Below are 18159 nucleotides of genomic sequence, written 5' to 3'. Positions count from 1 at the left end.
GGTGTCATTTCTCAGTTGAACATTTTATCCCTAAAAGGCCTTGTAGAGAGAGATGGGGCTCCATTTTCAGTTTGTTAGAGTGAAGTGCTGCAGAACTCAGGGTTTGTGAGACTGGGACATAGATAAGAGCTAATAAACATCTGAGTCCCAACAAGAAATTCTGTCTCACAATTTAATCCTGACCCTGGCAAAAGAAGATAAAAACTCGACACACAACTGTGCTGTGTGTGCTGCCAGCTCCACTTCTTGGCTGTCTGAAGTATCTGACTTCTCATCCTGAGCTGTCACTGCAAACAAAGGCTGTGACCCAGGGATCCTGAGGTGAACAGGGAGTCATGGAATGGTTGGGGTGGGAAAAGGCCAATTAGCTCCTTGAGTCCAGCTGATACCCAGCACTGCCAAGTCCCCCACTAAACCATGTCCCCAAGTGCCACATTAACACATCTAATTACACCTTCAGGGTTGGTGACCTGACCACTTCCCAGTGGTCAGGTCACCAACCAGTTCCAAATGCTTGACAACCCGTCTGGTGAAGAACTTTTTCCCAATATTCAACCTAAAACTTGAGGGTAATTTCCTTTTGTCTTGTCACTTGTCACCTGGGAGAAGAGACCAGCCCCCACCTCACTACAACCTCCTCTTTGGCAGCTTAGAGAGTAGGGAGGGCCTCTCTGAGCCTTCTTTTCTCCAGGCATGCTAGAGATTCCAATCTACAGTTTAACTAATTAAAAAACCACCAAAAACCCAAAACCTACACTTTTTTTTTCTCTTAAAGAGCAAGATAACACTTCAGGTACATCCTCCTTTGTTTTCTGAAGGAACTCCCTGTTGAACTTTTGTCTTCTATTACCACTCATATATCTAGAGCAAATTTCTTTCCCAAATAGTTTATTCCTACAGCAATTGAATTTTCTTTTATGCCTATGACCAATTTACACCACACAACTCAGAATGAGAGGCTGCCACCACTGCTGCAGTGTAAATAAGGCAGAGCACTGCAGCACACACATCCTGGCAGAATCAGATTTAATAAATATGTTAATCTGTTCCAAGAAGAAAAGCATGTGTGAATTAGAAATATTCTTGTAGTAAATAGGTTCTGTGACAATGAAGAAGAAATCTCTAATGAAAAACTGTGGGGTGGGTTTGTTTTTGGCTTAAGGCTGCAGGTGTTCCTGTTTGCATTCCTCTGTTTTGCCATGCTGCACAATCCTCTTCACTCTCAGCCTCCTTTGAACTAAAATGTTTTAAGTTTTAACCATTTAAACTAAAATGGTTTAAAAAAAAAATCCAGCCCAACAAAGGTCAAGATGATTTTTAGCTTTATATTTCAAGCTCTGCTCCTTTTGGGGTGGGAGAAATGAGTTGAAAGAAAGAATAAACCAAGCATTAGCCAGGAAACATTATTCTGTGACCCTGTCCACGACTTTCCATGATTCTGTGACCCTGCCCACGACTTTCCATGATTCTGTGACCCTGCCCATGACTTTCCATGATTCTGTGACCCTGCCCACGACTTTCCATGATTCTGTGACCCTGCCCACGACATTCCATGATTCTGTGACCCTGCCCATGACTTTCCATGATTCTGTGACCCTGCCCATGACATTCCATGATTCTGTGACCCTGCCCATGACATTCCAGGATTCTGTGACCCTGCCCATGACATTCCAGGATTCTGTGACCCTGCCCATGACATTCCAGGATTCTGTGACCCTGCCCATGACATTCCAGGATTCTGTGACCCTGCCCGTGACATTCCATGATTCTGTGGCCCTGCTCTAGAGGAGCCTGGCTAATTGTGTTAGATTATCATGAGGTCCCTTCCATCCAAGACAACTGTGTGATTTTGTTCCCCAAAAACCAACAACAAAATCCCCTTTGTGAGAATTTTTTACTCTCAGCATTCACATCTCAGAATTCTCTTCACTCTCAGAGTAGAGGCCACAGGATTGTCTAAACCTGGGAAAATCTTTCACTAAACAGACACTTCTAGATCTTATTATCTGAGCAGTTTTTAAAAACTGACTCATCACCAGCACTCAGAAATCCAGGCAGGTCATTCCAGTCTATCTGAGTAGGCACAGTAAATGACAAGGTAGATCAAAATTACATACACACATTTGTCTCAGCTGAGTTTAAATTATGAGTTCTCAAAGGCTCTTGGTGGATTGTAAAAAAAGATTTGTAATATCAACCAGAACAGCAAATTTACAGCAGGCTAGAACACTGTCCCAATATTAATAAGCACTTCAGATAAATTCACACTCCATGGGAAAACCTAAAATAATCTCTGGTTTTAACAGGAATTATCTTTGAATTAAGGAAATGGACATACCTATGTGAAATATATGAAGAAATGGCTCCAAGTTAGTATTTTTTATTGAAAATATTACTTGTAGAAAAAAGAAAAAGATACATAGTCTAACAAAAGAAACTTAAACCCCCCAATCTTCTGGGTCATACACCTTTGGTCACATCATCTACATACCTGAAATTAAATCAGCTATTTATTAACAACATCTGCTCAGATCTTTTAGAGAGAATCATGTATATTTATACAATCTATCAATGTTCTTTACTTGTCTGATGTCCTTATCTGTATCAGACTGATATCCAGCAAGGAGTTATTGAATTGAAGAACCCAGTTTAGAGCTTCATTCTGCTATTGGTATCACTGTATTTTATAGAAATTGTTCTCTTTTGTACCACACAGGAGAGGAGAAAAAAGCAGGGGGTGAGGAGGATCTGAGTACCTGTTTGTAGAGCCAGCCTCTTCTGACAACTGGTGCATTAGGATTTCTCTTTATGGAGTTGGATCTCTTCCCAAAATTATGAACCTTCTTTGAAGATCGTGATGTCTAAATTGAATTGAACACGTTATAGAAAGCATGACATCAATCACTGTACAAAAATCAAAATGCTTTTCTTTCCTCTAGGATCTTTTTCTTGTATGTGCCCCTCTTGGGGACTGCAGAACACAAAGTCTATTCTTTTTTTAGATAAATAATTACTACAATGGTTCTGCTGGTTTCAGCATTTCTTTCTTTTCTTCTGCAGAGAATATAAAGATAAATCCCAAGACAAGTACTAAGAGATGTTTGGGGTTTTTTTTAAACAATAAAAACCCAACCAAATACATATCTGACCTTCTTCTAAGGTGGGTAGAATGCCTACTGAGCAAGTAAACTCAGAGAACTATTATTAATTATGAAAAACCACATCACCTGGGCAAGAAATCCCACTCTTTCCTGCTTCCAACACTGAACTAACACATGAAAATTTTTTCAGATTCCAACAAGATATAATTCCCCCTTTCCTAAAATAAATCCATTTTTTTGTGTTCCTTCTTTGTTCTGTGATCTCTTCGTTGGTTTAAATATTCATTATTTTACTTGCTTGCACTTAAGTCTACTTAGAAAGCTTTCCATGGAACTCCAGGGCTCATATCAGCTCTTATACTTTTTTACAATTTTGCAATGATCACCTATGATTAAGGGAAGAGGGAAAATAAAACATTTTAGATTTCATCTTTCTACTTGAACAACCACAAGAAATTGGAAAAGGCACAAAGAAACCTGCAGTGCTTTGCCAATTCACACTTCATTCTTCTCAGCCTACACTTAGAAAGTTTGCTCTGCAACTAAAGAACATTTACTTGTGTTTTAAATCCTGTAAGAATTCAGACACCATGAGACACAGCAAATACACTCCTGTGCAGAAGAAATCAAGTTCAAGTGAGTTTTTAAAGCTGCATTTCAAATCCAGCATTTGGATTGAGACAATATGATAATCCTGTGTTTCAGCCTCCCTCTCTCTGCTGCTGGGACTAATCATGAGGTTATGCAAAATTCCTAAAGGAGGAAAGCTTGACAACTACTCAGGTTTTGCTGCAAATGAGGTGTGGGGTTTCTCTATGGAAATTCTCTCAACACTCATCACAGAACTAAGCTGGGTTTTACTCATGCTTCAGAGAGAATCCCACAGTAGCTGAAAAATCATAAAATGAGAACTTGATCTAAAATTATGCACAGCTTTTGTCAATGATGCCATTAACTGAAAAATACAACACTGCTTGGCAAAAAAAAAAAAAAATAACATTACAAAAGCAATGTGTGCTTGCCTAGAGCCTACAACACAAAATCCATGTTATATTTCTTTTTGGCAAAAATCATAAGGGAATATAAAAACAATCAGAGTGCTTTTAATTTCCCTTGGAGATACAGAAAAGCAAGCAACTGAAAACCTAATTAGGAATAAAAGTAAAAATCTTCCACATTTTCTTCTGAACAATTCTATCAGTGCAAAATGGACCGAGATTTCTAAGAAGCCAAGAGAATGATGACAGCCAGCTGGGAAAAAGGAATACATGACAAAGAACATTTAAAAAATGCAGTGATAAAGTGAACTACAGCTCTCTGTTAACCTGGATGGCTGCTGTACTGGCACATCACACAAAAGCTGTGCCAACACTTTGATCAGAAATAATTTCTAATACTCACACCTACTCTAATATTAGCTACCAAAGGTTCAGAACCTCTCCAGAGTGCTCCAGAATTCCTACACTTGTAAAAATAGCTAATGCATTGAGGCTGCTTCTGAAGACAACCAAGCACTTGTGTCAAGCCTCACAAATTCAGATAATTTAGACAGCTGCCTCTAAGGTAGGCTGATAAAAACCCATATTGACTCCAATTTCCCTGAGCTAACAGCAGAGTTTTAATGGGTTACATCCTACCAACTGTGAATACAAACTCCCTTCAATTAAATGCAGCATCACAAGTGCTTTCTAATTTTAGTTAATCCAGAGAACACTTCAGATGACTTGTAATTAGCCTGCCACATAAAGAGAATAACTTCACAACAAACTCTGAACCTTCAGACAATGAGTATTTTGGGACATTGAAACACTGTAGGTGAGTGTATGGACTGATTATGGCTTCTCAGACTTTGGATCACCTCCTCCTTTTGTTATGGATGGATCCCTGGCCATCTCTGGTCTCTCATTCATAACTAATTATCTCAAACTGTGACAGGGAAAAAAAATAAAAATAAAAGAACTGAAGGGTTCAGGTACTTTTTACCCCACAGCACAAAAATAACAACAACAAAAATACAGAACATATTGCCCAGCTCCAGCTTGTGCAGAAGAGAAAGAGAGGAGGGTGAAGAATGATCCAACCACTCATCACCTGCTGGAAGGTGCAGAAGGTAACAGAGCAAGCAGAGCCCCCCCTGGAACCACCTGATCCATTCCAAGGCACAGAACTCAGATGTCTCCAGAATCAGATCCTGTGGGAAGAGCCCTGCACAAACCCAGTGCTGAGAAAGAAGCCAGGATGTCCAGCCAGTGATGTTCACTGCTTTCCAAAAGTGAAAGAACACCCAGCAGGATTTCAAACTCTGGACAACAGAGCAGTCAGCATCTGGGGCTTCTCTCCCTGCAAGTGGCTTCTCTCTCTGCTTAGGTGGTAGGAAAACACAGGGTTTATGTGAGGCTTCCTTCCCAGTTTCAGGATTAGCACAAAAGTCACTAATTAACATTAAATTTACTGCATGTAAGTTTAAAAAACACAGATTGAGAACCTTGCTAATGAGGAAATTTTCTGTGTGTAAACTCAGAGAGTACAAATCTGTATCTTTGTTACTTTTAACTTCTGTTTAAAAATATGTTTCTGGTGTTCAAGGCTCCCATTATCTTCCAAACCACAAAACAACAGGATGCTGCTTTCTGGATTTTGAAGGCAAACTGCAATGCTGCAGTTTTCCATGAGCTGAGTGGGTTTCTGCCTCAGCATCTGAGCTTGGAGCAGGAGGCTGCTCTGGAAGCAAACCTCCCCAGCATTCACTCCTAGTGTGCTTTGGTTTGCATAATAAAGCAAACTGGATTCCATTTAGGCAGGACTAAAATATAAGAGGCACAAGGAGCACTGCTGGGCTGGTCTGAACATAAATCATAGAACACAGTGCAGACAGCTCTGAGCACCAGGAGTGCCCTTCCCAGCCCTCCTGTTCACTGGGCTGTTTGCTAATGAATGTTAATAATAAATAACAATAATTTTCATTTCTGTTAATCAGAAATTTCCAGCTAACCTGGATCCTGAGCAGACCTGTATGGCTACACCTACACCAGCCATTCCAAGCTGGAAATACCTATTGAAAAGCTGATTAATATTTGTGAGCACTGGGAAACATCCCAGCTGTACTGGAGGAGCTGTCCTGGGCTAATATTGCACACCACTTTCTGTGAGAAAAATGTCTTCACCTTATTCTGCTGATAATCAGGACAGCAATGAAGAGCACAGATCTGAACTGTGGAGGGTGTCTGGAAATGTGACTGACTTTACACATTAAAAAGCAATTTATGACACATAATCCTGTTTGTCTAGGTAGTGATTTTAACAGCAGGGAGAAAAATAAGATTTAAAAAAAAAAAAAAAACAACTACAAAAACAATTTCTTCATGCCACAGAGAGATGAAAATAAATACTTCTGTAGCAATCTGCAGCCTGTGGGTATTCACAGCCAGGGTCTGTGCTAGTGCCTTCATGTCTGGAAATACACTCCAAGCTACAGGAGACAAGCAGCACTTATCAGAGCTGTAATTTGTTATTTGGCCCCCCTCATGTATACAGTGAGAAAGGAAGATTAGAATTGGGACTTTTACTGGGCAGGAACTGATTTGTGCCTCACCTCACATTAGTCTGATCAGCAACAGCAACAGACTCCAGGGAGTCTTTCTGACAGAAAATAGAAACTTTAAGTTCCATGTCTATCAGGGATCAATTCACATTAATGCAAGGTAAACTTTCTCCTGTACCTCTTCACTGTCTGAAACTTCAGTTGTACCCTAAATTTTTTTTTTCCATTCCTCATTACAGTCTGATATCAGGTGTGGTCATGAGTTATGTCTGAAAACAAAAACCACCTCAGAAAATTGGTTTGGCAACCACACGAAGCATCCTTCTCTTCTCTAATGAATTCTCTGAAACTTCCCTCACCAACATTTTATTCCTGTTTTCATGGGCTACAATACACAAAACTATGATTACATTAATATAATACTGCATATATATATATATATATATATAAACACATATAATATTTATAATTATATAAATATTATATTATTTTATATGTAATTATATATATTATACATATTACATTTTATTTATATATATATATATACACACCCACTATATATAGATATAATATATATATATATATATATATATATATATATCTCCACACAATCTACATTTTATATCCACTACAAACTACATTTTATAGTCAAAAGTTAAGAATTTCAGGCTTTACTGTTTGAAGACATGAGTAGAAAAAAGAGAAGAAAATCAGTTTTGTATCCAGGTACAACCCATGGGCCATATCTATAGTTATCTTTAGAAAGGGCTCAACTCTTCATCCTTGAAGAGCTGCCAGAAAAGGCAGACTGATATTAGCTGTGGTTCTACGTTCCCCAAAATTCACCTCCCCAAAACCAACCCTTTTCAAATGGTGTTGCACTAATTCAGACAAATGCACATCTGAAAAGTGATGTACAGTAATTACACATGCAGCCACAATAATCATATTAATACTTTAAGTGCATTTAAATAACTAGAACAGGAGGAATGAGAAGCAGAACAATCTATTTTTTCAAAATGTTATTTTCACAGGAAACTGAAGTGTCATTAATCAATGAAAGTAGAAGAAATCACATTAACTGGGCCATAGAAATCTCAATTTCCTTCTCGAGGACTATGCAACAAACACTAGGCTAAAGGGCATTTTCAACTTCTCTTCTGAAAGAGAAGTGAAAAAAATGTCAGACACATGCTCCTAAATTGTAATTAATTTTGCATATTTGAGCTGAGATTGCTTCCTAGAAAATGAATTTGGAGAGAACTAGCTCTCAATAATGTAGTTATTGCATTCTACATCACTGCTATGACTCTGACAAGAAATTACCTGGGGTTTTTTGTTTGCTTGGTTGTTTTAGGGCTCAGCTGGTTTTGAGTTTGTTTTTTACTCTTGTTGTTTGGGGGTTTTCTAGTTTGTTCTATTTTAAACTGGTTTTCCTGCATGGACTTAAACATGATCATATGAAAGTTGAGATGGATTTTGTTACTGTTCATTATACATCTGTGACTCTCTATTTTTCCCCCCAGCAACATTAATAGATTCAGACACTTTTCTGATTAAATAACAGTTTTCTAACGTAGGTCAAGGATTCTGCCTGTCTCATGAGACATTTAAAACAACAAAAAAATTTCCAAAATGCACTGGAAGGATCCTTGCAATGTTTCTTACCACATGGTAAGTCCATTATTTCAGTCCAAGTTTCTGCCATTAAGGAATCTGCTCAGCTAGAACACATTCCAAAGTTTTATTTTTTCCCTTGCAGGCTGGATTAATTTGCTGAAAAAGCACTTCTCAGGGTTAACATTTTCAAAGACCAGTTAAAGTACAGGGCTTTTCCCCTTGTTTGACTGTTAACTACTGGCTAGAAGAAATGACAGCCCTTGTCTGTCATCACTGATCAAAGCTGTTTTTTCATGGTCTCCTAGAAAACTTAAGGCACTTCTTAATTTTGCAGCAAGTGCACTTCTCTCTCAGGAAAGCTGAAAATTAAAAAAAATTTTAAAAATGCACACAATAGGCTCATCAGCTTTATCCAATAAAACTAAAAGTTGGTAAGAACATCTGGGCATTCCTTAACCTCCTGAGAAACTGGGGGAATGGAGAAGTAAAACATAAATTAAGGTGATCCTGGGATTCTCCCAAACATTTAGCAGGAATTTTTCTAGGAAGGACTTCTGCTTCTGGCCCAGTGTCACCTGCTGTTCAGCACAGAGTCACCTCCCACCCCTCTCACAACTACCTCTTGCTCACAATCCCAACTCTCTGTGTTTTAGCCGGACACATCCAGGGAATTGTTTGTGATGGAGCACTGGGGGTCACTCAGACACTCAGGGTTTTGCTGTTCCCACAGATCAGAAAGGTCAGTTTAAGCCACAAGATCTGAGACACCTGATAAAAATTACAGCTACAGTGACAATTTGTGTGAGACACCTCAATTTCCAAATTCAACCTGGAAGGAGTCAAGTGCCCTAAAAAATATGCAAGCTTTGATTCTCTTTTTCAGTGGAACACTAACACACAGCACTGCCTGGCAGCTTGGGGAATAACTGAATTACTTGAGTTCTAATTCATTTGGGACATAAAGACTTACTCTGCCCACAGGGCTCATTGGATGAGCAGCATAATCTGATGCCAGATTATAGTTAGTTGCTTCACATATCATGCTTACAGGTCGCTCCTTCTTTTCTTCAGATGACATTGCTGCAGCAGTCCTGAAAATAGAATATGTAATAGCACTGGAACATGCTGAGTGTGCAGACTGCTCATAAAAAGCACCCCTAGATGTAGCCTTGCACAGCCTGTGTCCTACTTTTCCAATGTGAAAGCAGTTCACACTTCACTGCAGAGTTACCTGCACTGTGTTTTCAACTCCAACCTGGAACAGATGAATTTCAAGCTGTTGTTTAAAACCAGAATTTCTCTCTTAGAGCCAGGTGTTGGTGGGAGGGAAAAAGACAGGAATGAGTGTGAGATGGACATGGGAAGAAATGCTCTCCAAAGGCCCCCTCTGGCTTTGCCCCCCTTTCACACTGTGAAATGTGGCCAGTTCTGGTGGTTTTCACTGGAGCCACCATGGAATGTGTTACAGCAAGGGTGGTGGGGAGGACACCCAGAACCCCCACAAAATCCTGAGCTCAGGCACGAGCTCCATGCAGACCTTCTTGTATTGTTGTGCATTCTACAAAACTAATGCACAGACAGCAAATCTGAGTTATTATCCAGTGATTCAGAAAGTGCCCCAACTGGCCAAGGAAATAATCAATTGAGGAGAAACTATCACACAAAACATTATAGATTAACAGCTTGGGGTTGTCCCTAAGAGATTGTAAAATTTATCCCTTTCTGGGAGTTTATTTGATTGTTATGTAATATCTAGGCTGTTTACTAAAATTACAGAAGCGACAAGAGGATATTCATACAGTGCATAAATGTGATGCATTTCTATCACACAACTAATTTCAGCTATGTTTTCTATCTTAACAATTAGCATAAAATATTTATCACTGCTTTCAAGTGATTTAAACAAGTCAAACTATCTACATGTTGATCTGACTTGGAAAAAAATAAATATTGCCACTAGGAATCACTGAATCTTACTTCATTATTAATGGGCTTTAAGACCTGTGTTTTATAGAGTGAAGCAGAAGGCACTTACTGCTCATTCACAACAAAAATGCAGTTGTCCTGTGAAGGCTGTCCTGTCACTGGATGTTTGCAGGTCACTTTTCGTTCATTATGACTGTGAAAGAGAGAGAAAGAAAAGTATTAGGCAATAGCTTTTGATTTTCCAGCTCAATTTTGTAAATCCAGTACATCAAATGTATCAGTTCAGTGAAAACAAGTAAGAATATTTCATTATGGCATGTAACAAAAGTGCACACACTCACAAATCCATATATATATATATATATATATATATTTACACAAAGAGAAAGGATGAGAACTGAAGATGATTACTGAAGAATCTTCATTGGCACTGGGTTAGCAACCACCCTGCATTTAAAAACCAATAAAAGTGGTTATAATAATAAAAGTGAGAGGTTTTAAGTTAATATATGAACAGAGATAATTCACTTCAGCTATGACTTTATGTATTCAGTAACAGGGTTTCAGCTGGACAGGGACAAGTTGAACATGAGACAGATACAACTGCTCTGTAAGGATGAAACACTACTGTAAAAGCAACTGTCTTCATCCTCAGTTTAAAATATCTAGTTTAGATATTTATAATAGTTAAAAATATCCTGGAGTAAGAGTGAGGAGCTGCAATCACAGCTCTACTTTTGCAGGTGATTTTTTAATTCAGGGTGCTGCTCAGAAGTGTCTTCCAGGGGCTGGGAGGGTGAGTTTCATCCCCAGCAGCACAAAACTGCTCCCTTTGCATTATCTCATTCCCCTGAACTGCAGGTCCTGAGAGATCACAGCAGCTCCCACAGCTTGGAAGGAATTGCCCAAATTCAACAACTTTCAGTGGCTCTCACACAGGGAAGAAATGTCTGGGCTTGAGTGCTCCAGTCCCTGAAGGGAAGAGGAGAAAGGCAGGGCTGGTTCTGGGCTCCTCAGAGCAAGAAGGACAAGGAACTGCTGGGGAGGGTTCAGCACAGGGCTGTGAGGATGAGGAGGGGACTGGAGCATCTCTCCTGGGAGAAAGGCTGGGAGAGCTGGGCCTGTTTAGCCTGGAGAAAAGATGATGGAGAGGGTGTCACTGTTAGGTTAGATGTGAAATACACACACAATCAGGGTTTAAGGAAAAAAGTTTTTTGTTCTGCATGTTCTCCAGCTTATTTACTTTTAATAAAGCATGATTTTAAGTCATTAATTACATTACAATAACTTATTATATTTATTGGTGCAAACCAATTAGTGTTAATACAATTGGAAAATTTTATAGCAATTTAATAAGGCACATATACACATTTATTTATGTACATAGTTTAGCTTATGAAAATGTTAATTTATCTTTTCTAATCTGTTTCCATGCTGATGGCCTTGTCTTCTTCCTTACTATAAATACACTCAAAAATCACCCATTGTTATTTCTTCTATTAACTCAGCTTTGCTTACAAGCCAGCTGTCAAACCCCTCCATAAGAGGGATCCTATCAGGGCACCCAGTGTCTGAAGGGTGAGTGACAAGAGCACAGGGCCAGGGCAGGGGGCACAAACTGAAACACCCCCAGCTCCCCCTGAGCGTGGGCAACAAGCACTGAGCACTGAACAGGCTGCCCAGAGAGGCTGGGGAAACTCCTCTGGGGAGATTCCAAACCTGCCTGGCCACCAGCTGTGTGTCCTGCTCTAGGTGAGCCTGCTTCAACAGTGTTGGAATAGAACATCTCCAAAGTGACTTCATCCTTAACACCTACTTCTTTCACTGCCTATACATTTAACCAGCTGAACTTTCAAGCACTTTGCAGCACAGCTCATCTCATGAATGTTTCCACCCTTCCTGCTTCATAAAACCAGCCTGAATTAACAAGACTATCTTAATATTCTCCACTTTAAATGGAGAATATCCATCTCAGACCATCACAATTTGCAATTATAGAGCATTATTGATTAAAAGGTGCCTCCAAACAAAAGCCTAATAAAAAAAATCTACACTACTTTCATGGTGAATGAATGGAAAAACCTTCATAAACCTAGATGAGAAAGCCCAATTCTCTGCACTTCCTCTACTGGGATTTTACAAACCAACTAATGCCTAAATGGAGAGACCATGTTACAGAGCTTGATGATGAGCTGGCAAGTGCCAGTGCTTTATCTTTGCTCTGAGTTCAGCAGATTGCTAAGTTTAGCCCCTGAAGGAGCCGTTGTTGCAGAAATGGATCAATTACAAGCAGGAGACAGGAAAGAGACACTGGAGGACAGTCTGTGCCATTCCCAATTGCCCTGGTCATACAGTGCCTCTCAAGGAAATCAGCCCAGACTAAAGAAAATTTGGGTTCAAAACAAACATCCCTGAGAAAGCATCCAGGTTTCTTTGGTTGGGTTGGGGTTTTTTGCGTGTTTTTGGTGGTAGTGTTTTATTTTTGTAATAATTATTTTTGTTGTGTTTTGGTTTGTTTTGTTGGTTTTTTTTTTGTTGTTAGTCCTCTTTTTTTCCCCATCCAAAACCCTTTCCCCCCCTCTGACATTACAAAAACTCTCACACCTAAGTGAAAAAAAAACCAACCCAACAAACTATGGAGAAGAGCTGTCCAAAACACTTTGGCTTCTTGCTCTCATGAAACCTTGACAGGTGACTGCCAGCTGCATCCATAAAGGTGGAAATAAGTGGATCAGGACTTCTGCTCAGGGGCCAGAAATGCTCAGGTCCACCCCAAGAGAGGCACATGCCATGTTCTGTGTGAGTGCACATCACTGATGATACAGCAGAGGCCACACCCAAGGGCTGCAGTGGGGAATCCACACAAAACCAGGGGGGAGAGAAGGGAGAGGGCAGAAAAGTGAGGGGAGAGCAGAGGAAGCAATACTCGAGAACATTTTGCTTCAGGTTTGAGTCATACATCAAGCTAGCATTCCAAAAGCACCAAAAAGTCCTTGAACAAAACACAGTTTTCCCCACTGGTCACACAGATGTTGAGGTGTATGGGAGGTAGTTGAGATGACATAAAAAAGGCAGAAAACATATCACAGACATGAACCGTGCTCCTGAGGATTGTCCTTCTACACCTGAATAGCCACTTCCTTCTAGAAGGGTAAAGCAAAGGGAAAATTGTCTTTTTTTCCCTTCAAGGCAAAGGGAAAACAGTTTTTATTCCCTTTCTGCTTAGACCCAAGTGAAATCTCATGGGTGAACACTGGAAATTCAGCTTGTGCAACTAAGAGTGATGACTGTAAATATGTCTAACTGGATGAGCAGATTTTAAATACTTCCATTTGAAAGCTTTCTCATTACTCATCTAATTAATGCATTTTTGGCAGTAATTTACCTGCTGTTGTGACAAGGCTCCTCAAAATACTTGTGCAAGGTGTAGTGAAGCTTGATAATTATTGTCATAACCCTCCCACATAACAGTAGGTTAAGGCATTTGTTTTAAACTCTATCTTGCAGAGCACAGAGAGTTTTATTCAAACCAAGCTACAGTTTGATATTCACCATTTTCAACATCCAATTTAGACAGCTGTTCAGTTATCCATAAATTCCTGACTACACACACACACACACTTAGAATTTCATTTATTACACTACAATAATCTATAAATCATCAATAAATCTCAGGGGAAATAAAGCAAAAACCTAATTTTTTTTTACTGAGAGTTCTAATTTCAACTTCATACCAAGTCCAATGTGTAATTGAGAGTTTCAACCCTGCATATTTATGAGTCTGTACTTTATTGTGTGGAAAGAGAATCATGCACTTTGACACAACCAGCTAGAAGCCAGTGTGTTACTTTTCACTTACACAGAGGTACATCCTCTTCCTTCTCCTTCCAGCTGTTCCCATCTTTTGAGAACACAGGACACCCACACACAAAGTCTTCTGCACTTTTTCTGAAGGCCTTAACTGACCTTTACTATTTTAGGATCTTGAATTAATGGCATGCTAAACACTAGGGGCAAAGGAAAAACTTCCCTGTGTATTTCATTAATATTCATGAGCATTTTCCAGACTTGGTATGTGGCACAAATTATTCCTCATTGATATTTGCTACTGGAATGTGCTGGGCTCCAGAAATCTACACTAAGATGACGTGAGAGAAGCAATTCCATGCAAAATAAACCATAGTTCTTGCATGTATCAAGATAATATTCTGTGCTTGACTCCAGCAGTGGTTTTATACCTGCCATGAAAGAATCAAAACCAAACTAAAGCAAACCAACCATAAATGTGAAAACAAACAACCCTGACCACACCAAAATAGCCTCACATGGGTAGGAGGTCCATTTTTACATATCTCAGTGCAAGACAACTGCTACCAACCTAACAGCACCAACTTAACTTGACCCCTTTTCTCCAGAATTTTGAAACTTCTCCTTTCCAATCCTTCCCTCTGAAAGCTGCAAGCTTTGGCATCATTTATAAGGTAGCTTAGTTCTGGCACATGGACAAACCCCCAGAGCAAAAGGATTTGTCCTGTTCAGGTCAGAAATGACAGCAACCTTGAATTTGTCTCAGGTTATTTGCCTTCTTATCTACTCTCTCTCTCCTTCCCATCCTTTGAGACTCTTAATCTCTTTAGAAGACAGGATTATTTGACTTATTTTCCAGACATGTTCAAAAAAACAAACTCTGTTGTGCAGTTTTAATCTACTCACTAAATGTACAGTCAACAGCAATCTTTTTGTTGGTGTAATTTGATCCAAGGACTACTGGAAGAAAAAAAAAAGCCCTCAAATATATCATTCAGAGATATTATTCTGTTTGTAAGCAGCTGAGCACATCATTCCAAGTGCAGAGTTTGCCAACACAAGTCCTACACAAGCAGGTTTTTTTGGTTTTCTATCACTGCTGACCCAAAATGCTGTGCACCAATGTTTTGTCCTAACACACCTTACAAAAGTCAGCCAAATCAAAACTCTGATCAGTTTTGCTATTTTGAAGTCCCTATCATCTCTGTCAGTATATTGCATAGGAAATTCACTCAGATAACTGCAGCTGGGATGGAAAAGGAGATATGTAATCCAGTTGTACACTGAAAATGAAGGGTTAGACCTCTCTTCCTCTGGAACAAACCAGCTCACTCAAAGTGGCAACAAAGATCAAAGGACCAGGGTGGAAACAGCTGGTTTGGGGTCTCTCCATTGAATGATTTGGTGGAGCTCCCTGTCCTCTTAAAAAAAAAAGAGCTGGGCCAGAACCTCCAAAGACACATCTGGTTTTCTCCCACTCAAATTGAAGCTAGATGCCACTTCAAAGCTTCTCTCATGCCCTTTCTTTGCAGCCTTTATTTATGTGTTCCCCAGTGCTAAGGACTTCTCATTTGCTTCTTGTCAATGTGGCCATCAAAGCCAAGGCTGGATACAAACAAAATCCCAAGCCAGGACACAACTTTTAAGAGACCTCCAGGTCTTTAATTTAGGAACACTGTTCCTTTTGAGAAATGAGCACTGGAGAACACATTTCAGAAGAATGCTACACCAAATATCTGCTTCCTAAAGTTCATTCCTAACATTTATTCTAGGTCTTAACATTCACAGGCTGGCAATCTAATCTCTATCACGGATACACACAATTCCTATATAGCACAAATATGCTGAGAGATAGTTCTTGTGAGAAGCATTTTTATGCATGTTTCATGATAAAATACTTGAAAAGATGACAAATACGGTAAGAAGACCAAGATTACCAGAGCAACAGAGCCATTCTCTCTGCACTCATGCTGAATTTCTGATATTCAAAGGTAAGGTTCAACTGGAAACAAACATAAGACAAGTCTAGGGCAGATTTGTTGGGCTTCTGTGAATGAAACCCTTCATTCCTCACCTGGGCTGGGGGGGTTGAATCAAATCAGCCATTTCTACCTTGTGTGCTTGCTCTGCAGCACAAAAATGTCTCATTTCTAACAGCAATAAATGCAGTTATACTTACCTAACCAAGAGCTGTCTGAACTTGGAAAAAAAAATTAAGTAAATGCAGTCCCTACACAGCAGCAAGCAAGGATGTGGTCTGTGGCTGTGCTGCCACTTCTATTTCACTGAATCTGTAATGCCACATTTTACAGCAAACAGCAAATGCAAGCACTTTTCTGCCAGTGCTGTCATACCCTAGAATTACAGGAGCCTTTTTTCAATTAAGGTTTTCTAACAACAAGTTGGGAAAGGGGCTGCATGGTTCCACAGGGAAACAGCTGAGGGTGGTAACCAAACATCAGGGAGCCCCAGGAAAAGTGGGAATGAAGAGACAGCCAGTCCCAGAGTGCTGACAGACCTGTAACACACCCCAAACTCTGCTGAGAACAGAGTGTTTGTGACCCTCTGTGTGTGCACACGCTTTTGGGAAGGTGCAGACAAAATTCTACTCATTTTCCTGGCAGACAATGTAACACCTAAACTGCAGCTCCTGCTGCCACCATTTTCCTGGGCTGCTCTGAGTTTATTTTTTCAGGCAACCTGCCAGCTCTGTAAACTTTCCTTTTAAGTCCTCCTCAGCTATAGTTAGAGCAGCTTTGGTATCTTTGCTGCTGCTGTAGTGAAAAGCATCTGGACATTTCTATACAACTGACTGTACTGCAGCTTTTATTTTTATTTTTCAAAAGATTAAGCACTGCTGTCCCAAAATTGTAAGCCTGCCTTTCAAGGGGACTATTCTAAACCCACACTCATCCAGTGAAAATATTCATATGAAAACAGCCTTTTCTCACTTGAGCAGATATGATTAACATACTCTCATGATATATTTCCAACATAAATTTAAGCTTACGTAAACAAGAGCAAACATTTAAAAAACCCCCAAAAACTCTTTCAGAATACTAGGATGAAATACTTGCTAAATCAGCATGCACTCTATTACAGATTGAGAAGGTTTTGATAAAAACCTCCTCTTTCTAATCAAGCACTCCATTGTCAGAAAAAGTTACTGTTTGCAGGGTTCCCAGAACTTCGTGAGAGGCATCTTTCATTCTGTAGGTCACAGATTTGGCAATCTGTAAAATACTGAGGCTCAGTAAGGGCCACAGAGCCATTGTGGTAATTAGTGAGATGCACCCACCATGTGCCATCAATTTATGCAACATTTCATTACATTTTCAGCCCTGGGCACAGGGTCTAATACAGTACCCTGAGAGCAGCACTGCAGACGAACAAAATGTTCAATTCTGCAAGCATGACTCCGTAGTAACAATGACTAACACCCTGCCTGCTATCTGAGGTTAAGTTTGGGAGAATACTGAAGGGGGCTTTACAAGGCAGACCTGAACTCCAAGGATCCTTCAGTGGTTAACTCCCTGGAGAGATTCCAAGATTAAGAGTAACAATTTGAAGTGAAACCCCAGCATGTGTTTTCTGAGAACTAGGGTCTGGAGCAGCAAGGTGGTTTGAGGAGTCTGAGGTGGTTTGAGGAGCAGAAGCACCACTGGATTCTCCAGTCTGGCTTCTGCTGCCTCTCTTCCTGCTGATGACAGGACACTCATCATCATCATCATCATCATCATCATACCCTCCTCTCCTCACCCTGTCGAGGCCATACCTGCAGTGCTCTGGGCTCCTCAGGACAAAAGAGATGGAGGGGATCCAGTGAGGCTTTGGGGATGGGGAGGGACTGGAGCATCCCTCAGGAGGAAAAGCTGAGGGAGCTGGGGCTGCTCAGCCCTGAGAAGGGACCCCATCCCTGTCTGTCCCTGTCTTCAGAGGGGGCTCAGAGCAGGGACTGTGAGGCCCAGCAAGGGTGGGACAAGAGAAATGGGCAGGAACTGACACCCAGGTTCCACCTGAACCAAGGAAGAGCTTCCACCCTGTGAGCTGTGCAGACCAGGATTGCCCAGGGAGGTTATCTGCCTCTCTGGAGATGTTCCAGAACCATCTGCACACAATGTGTGCCTTCAGAGGGGGCTCAGAGCAGGGACTGTGAGGCCCAAC

The 18159-nt window shown here is 40.3% G+C and overlaps 1 protein-coding gene across 12 annotated transcripts in view; it reads right to left on the bottom strand.

The window, feature by feature from the left end:
- The window catches only part of PLEKHA5 (pleckstrin homology domain containing A5), a 162523-nt gene that overhangs the window by 56642 nt on the left and 87722 nt on the right, over positions 1–18159 (bottom strand). For all 12 annotated transcript variants that reach the window (XM_050970204.1, XM_050970205.1, XM_050970196.1 and 9 more), the window contains 3 exons: positions 10298–10381; positions 9233–9353; positions 2757–2861 (listed from right to left, as the gene is read on the bottom strand). In XM_050970204.1, coding sequence (XP_050826161.1) covers positions 2757–2861; positions 9233–9353; positions 10298–10381 — 310 coding nt within the window. The remainder of the gene's footprint in view (positions 1–2756; positions 2862–9232; positions 9354–10297; positions 10382–18159) is intronic.

This window comes from Serinus canaria, chromosome 1A (assembly GCF_022539315.1).
Source record: "Serinus canaria isolate serCan28SL12 chromosome 1A, serCan2020, whole genome shotgun sequence".
NCBI lineage: Eukaryota > Metazoa > Chordata > Aves > Passeriformes > Fringillidae > Serinus > Serinus canaria.
This window is presented reverse-complemented; position numbering and strand designations above follow the sequence as displayed.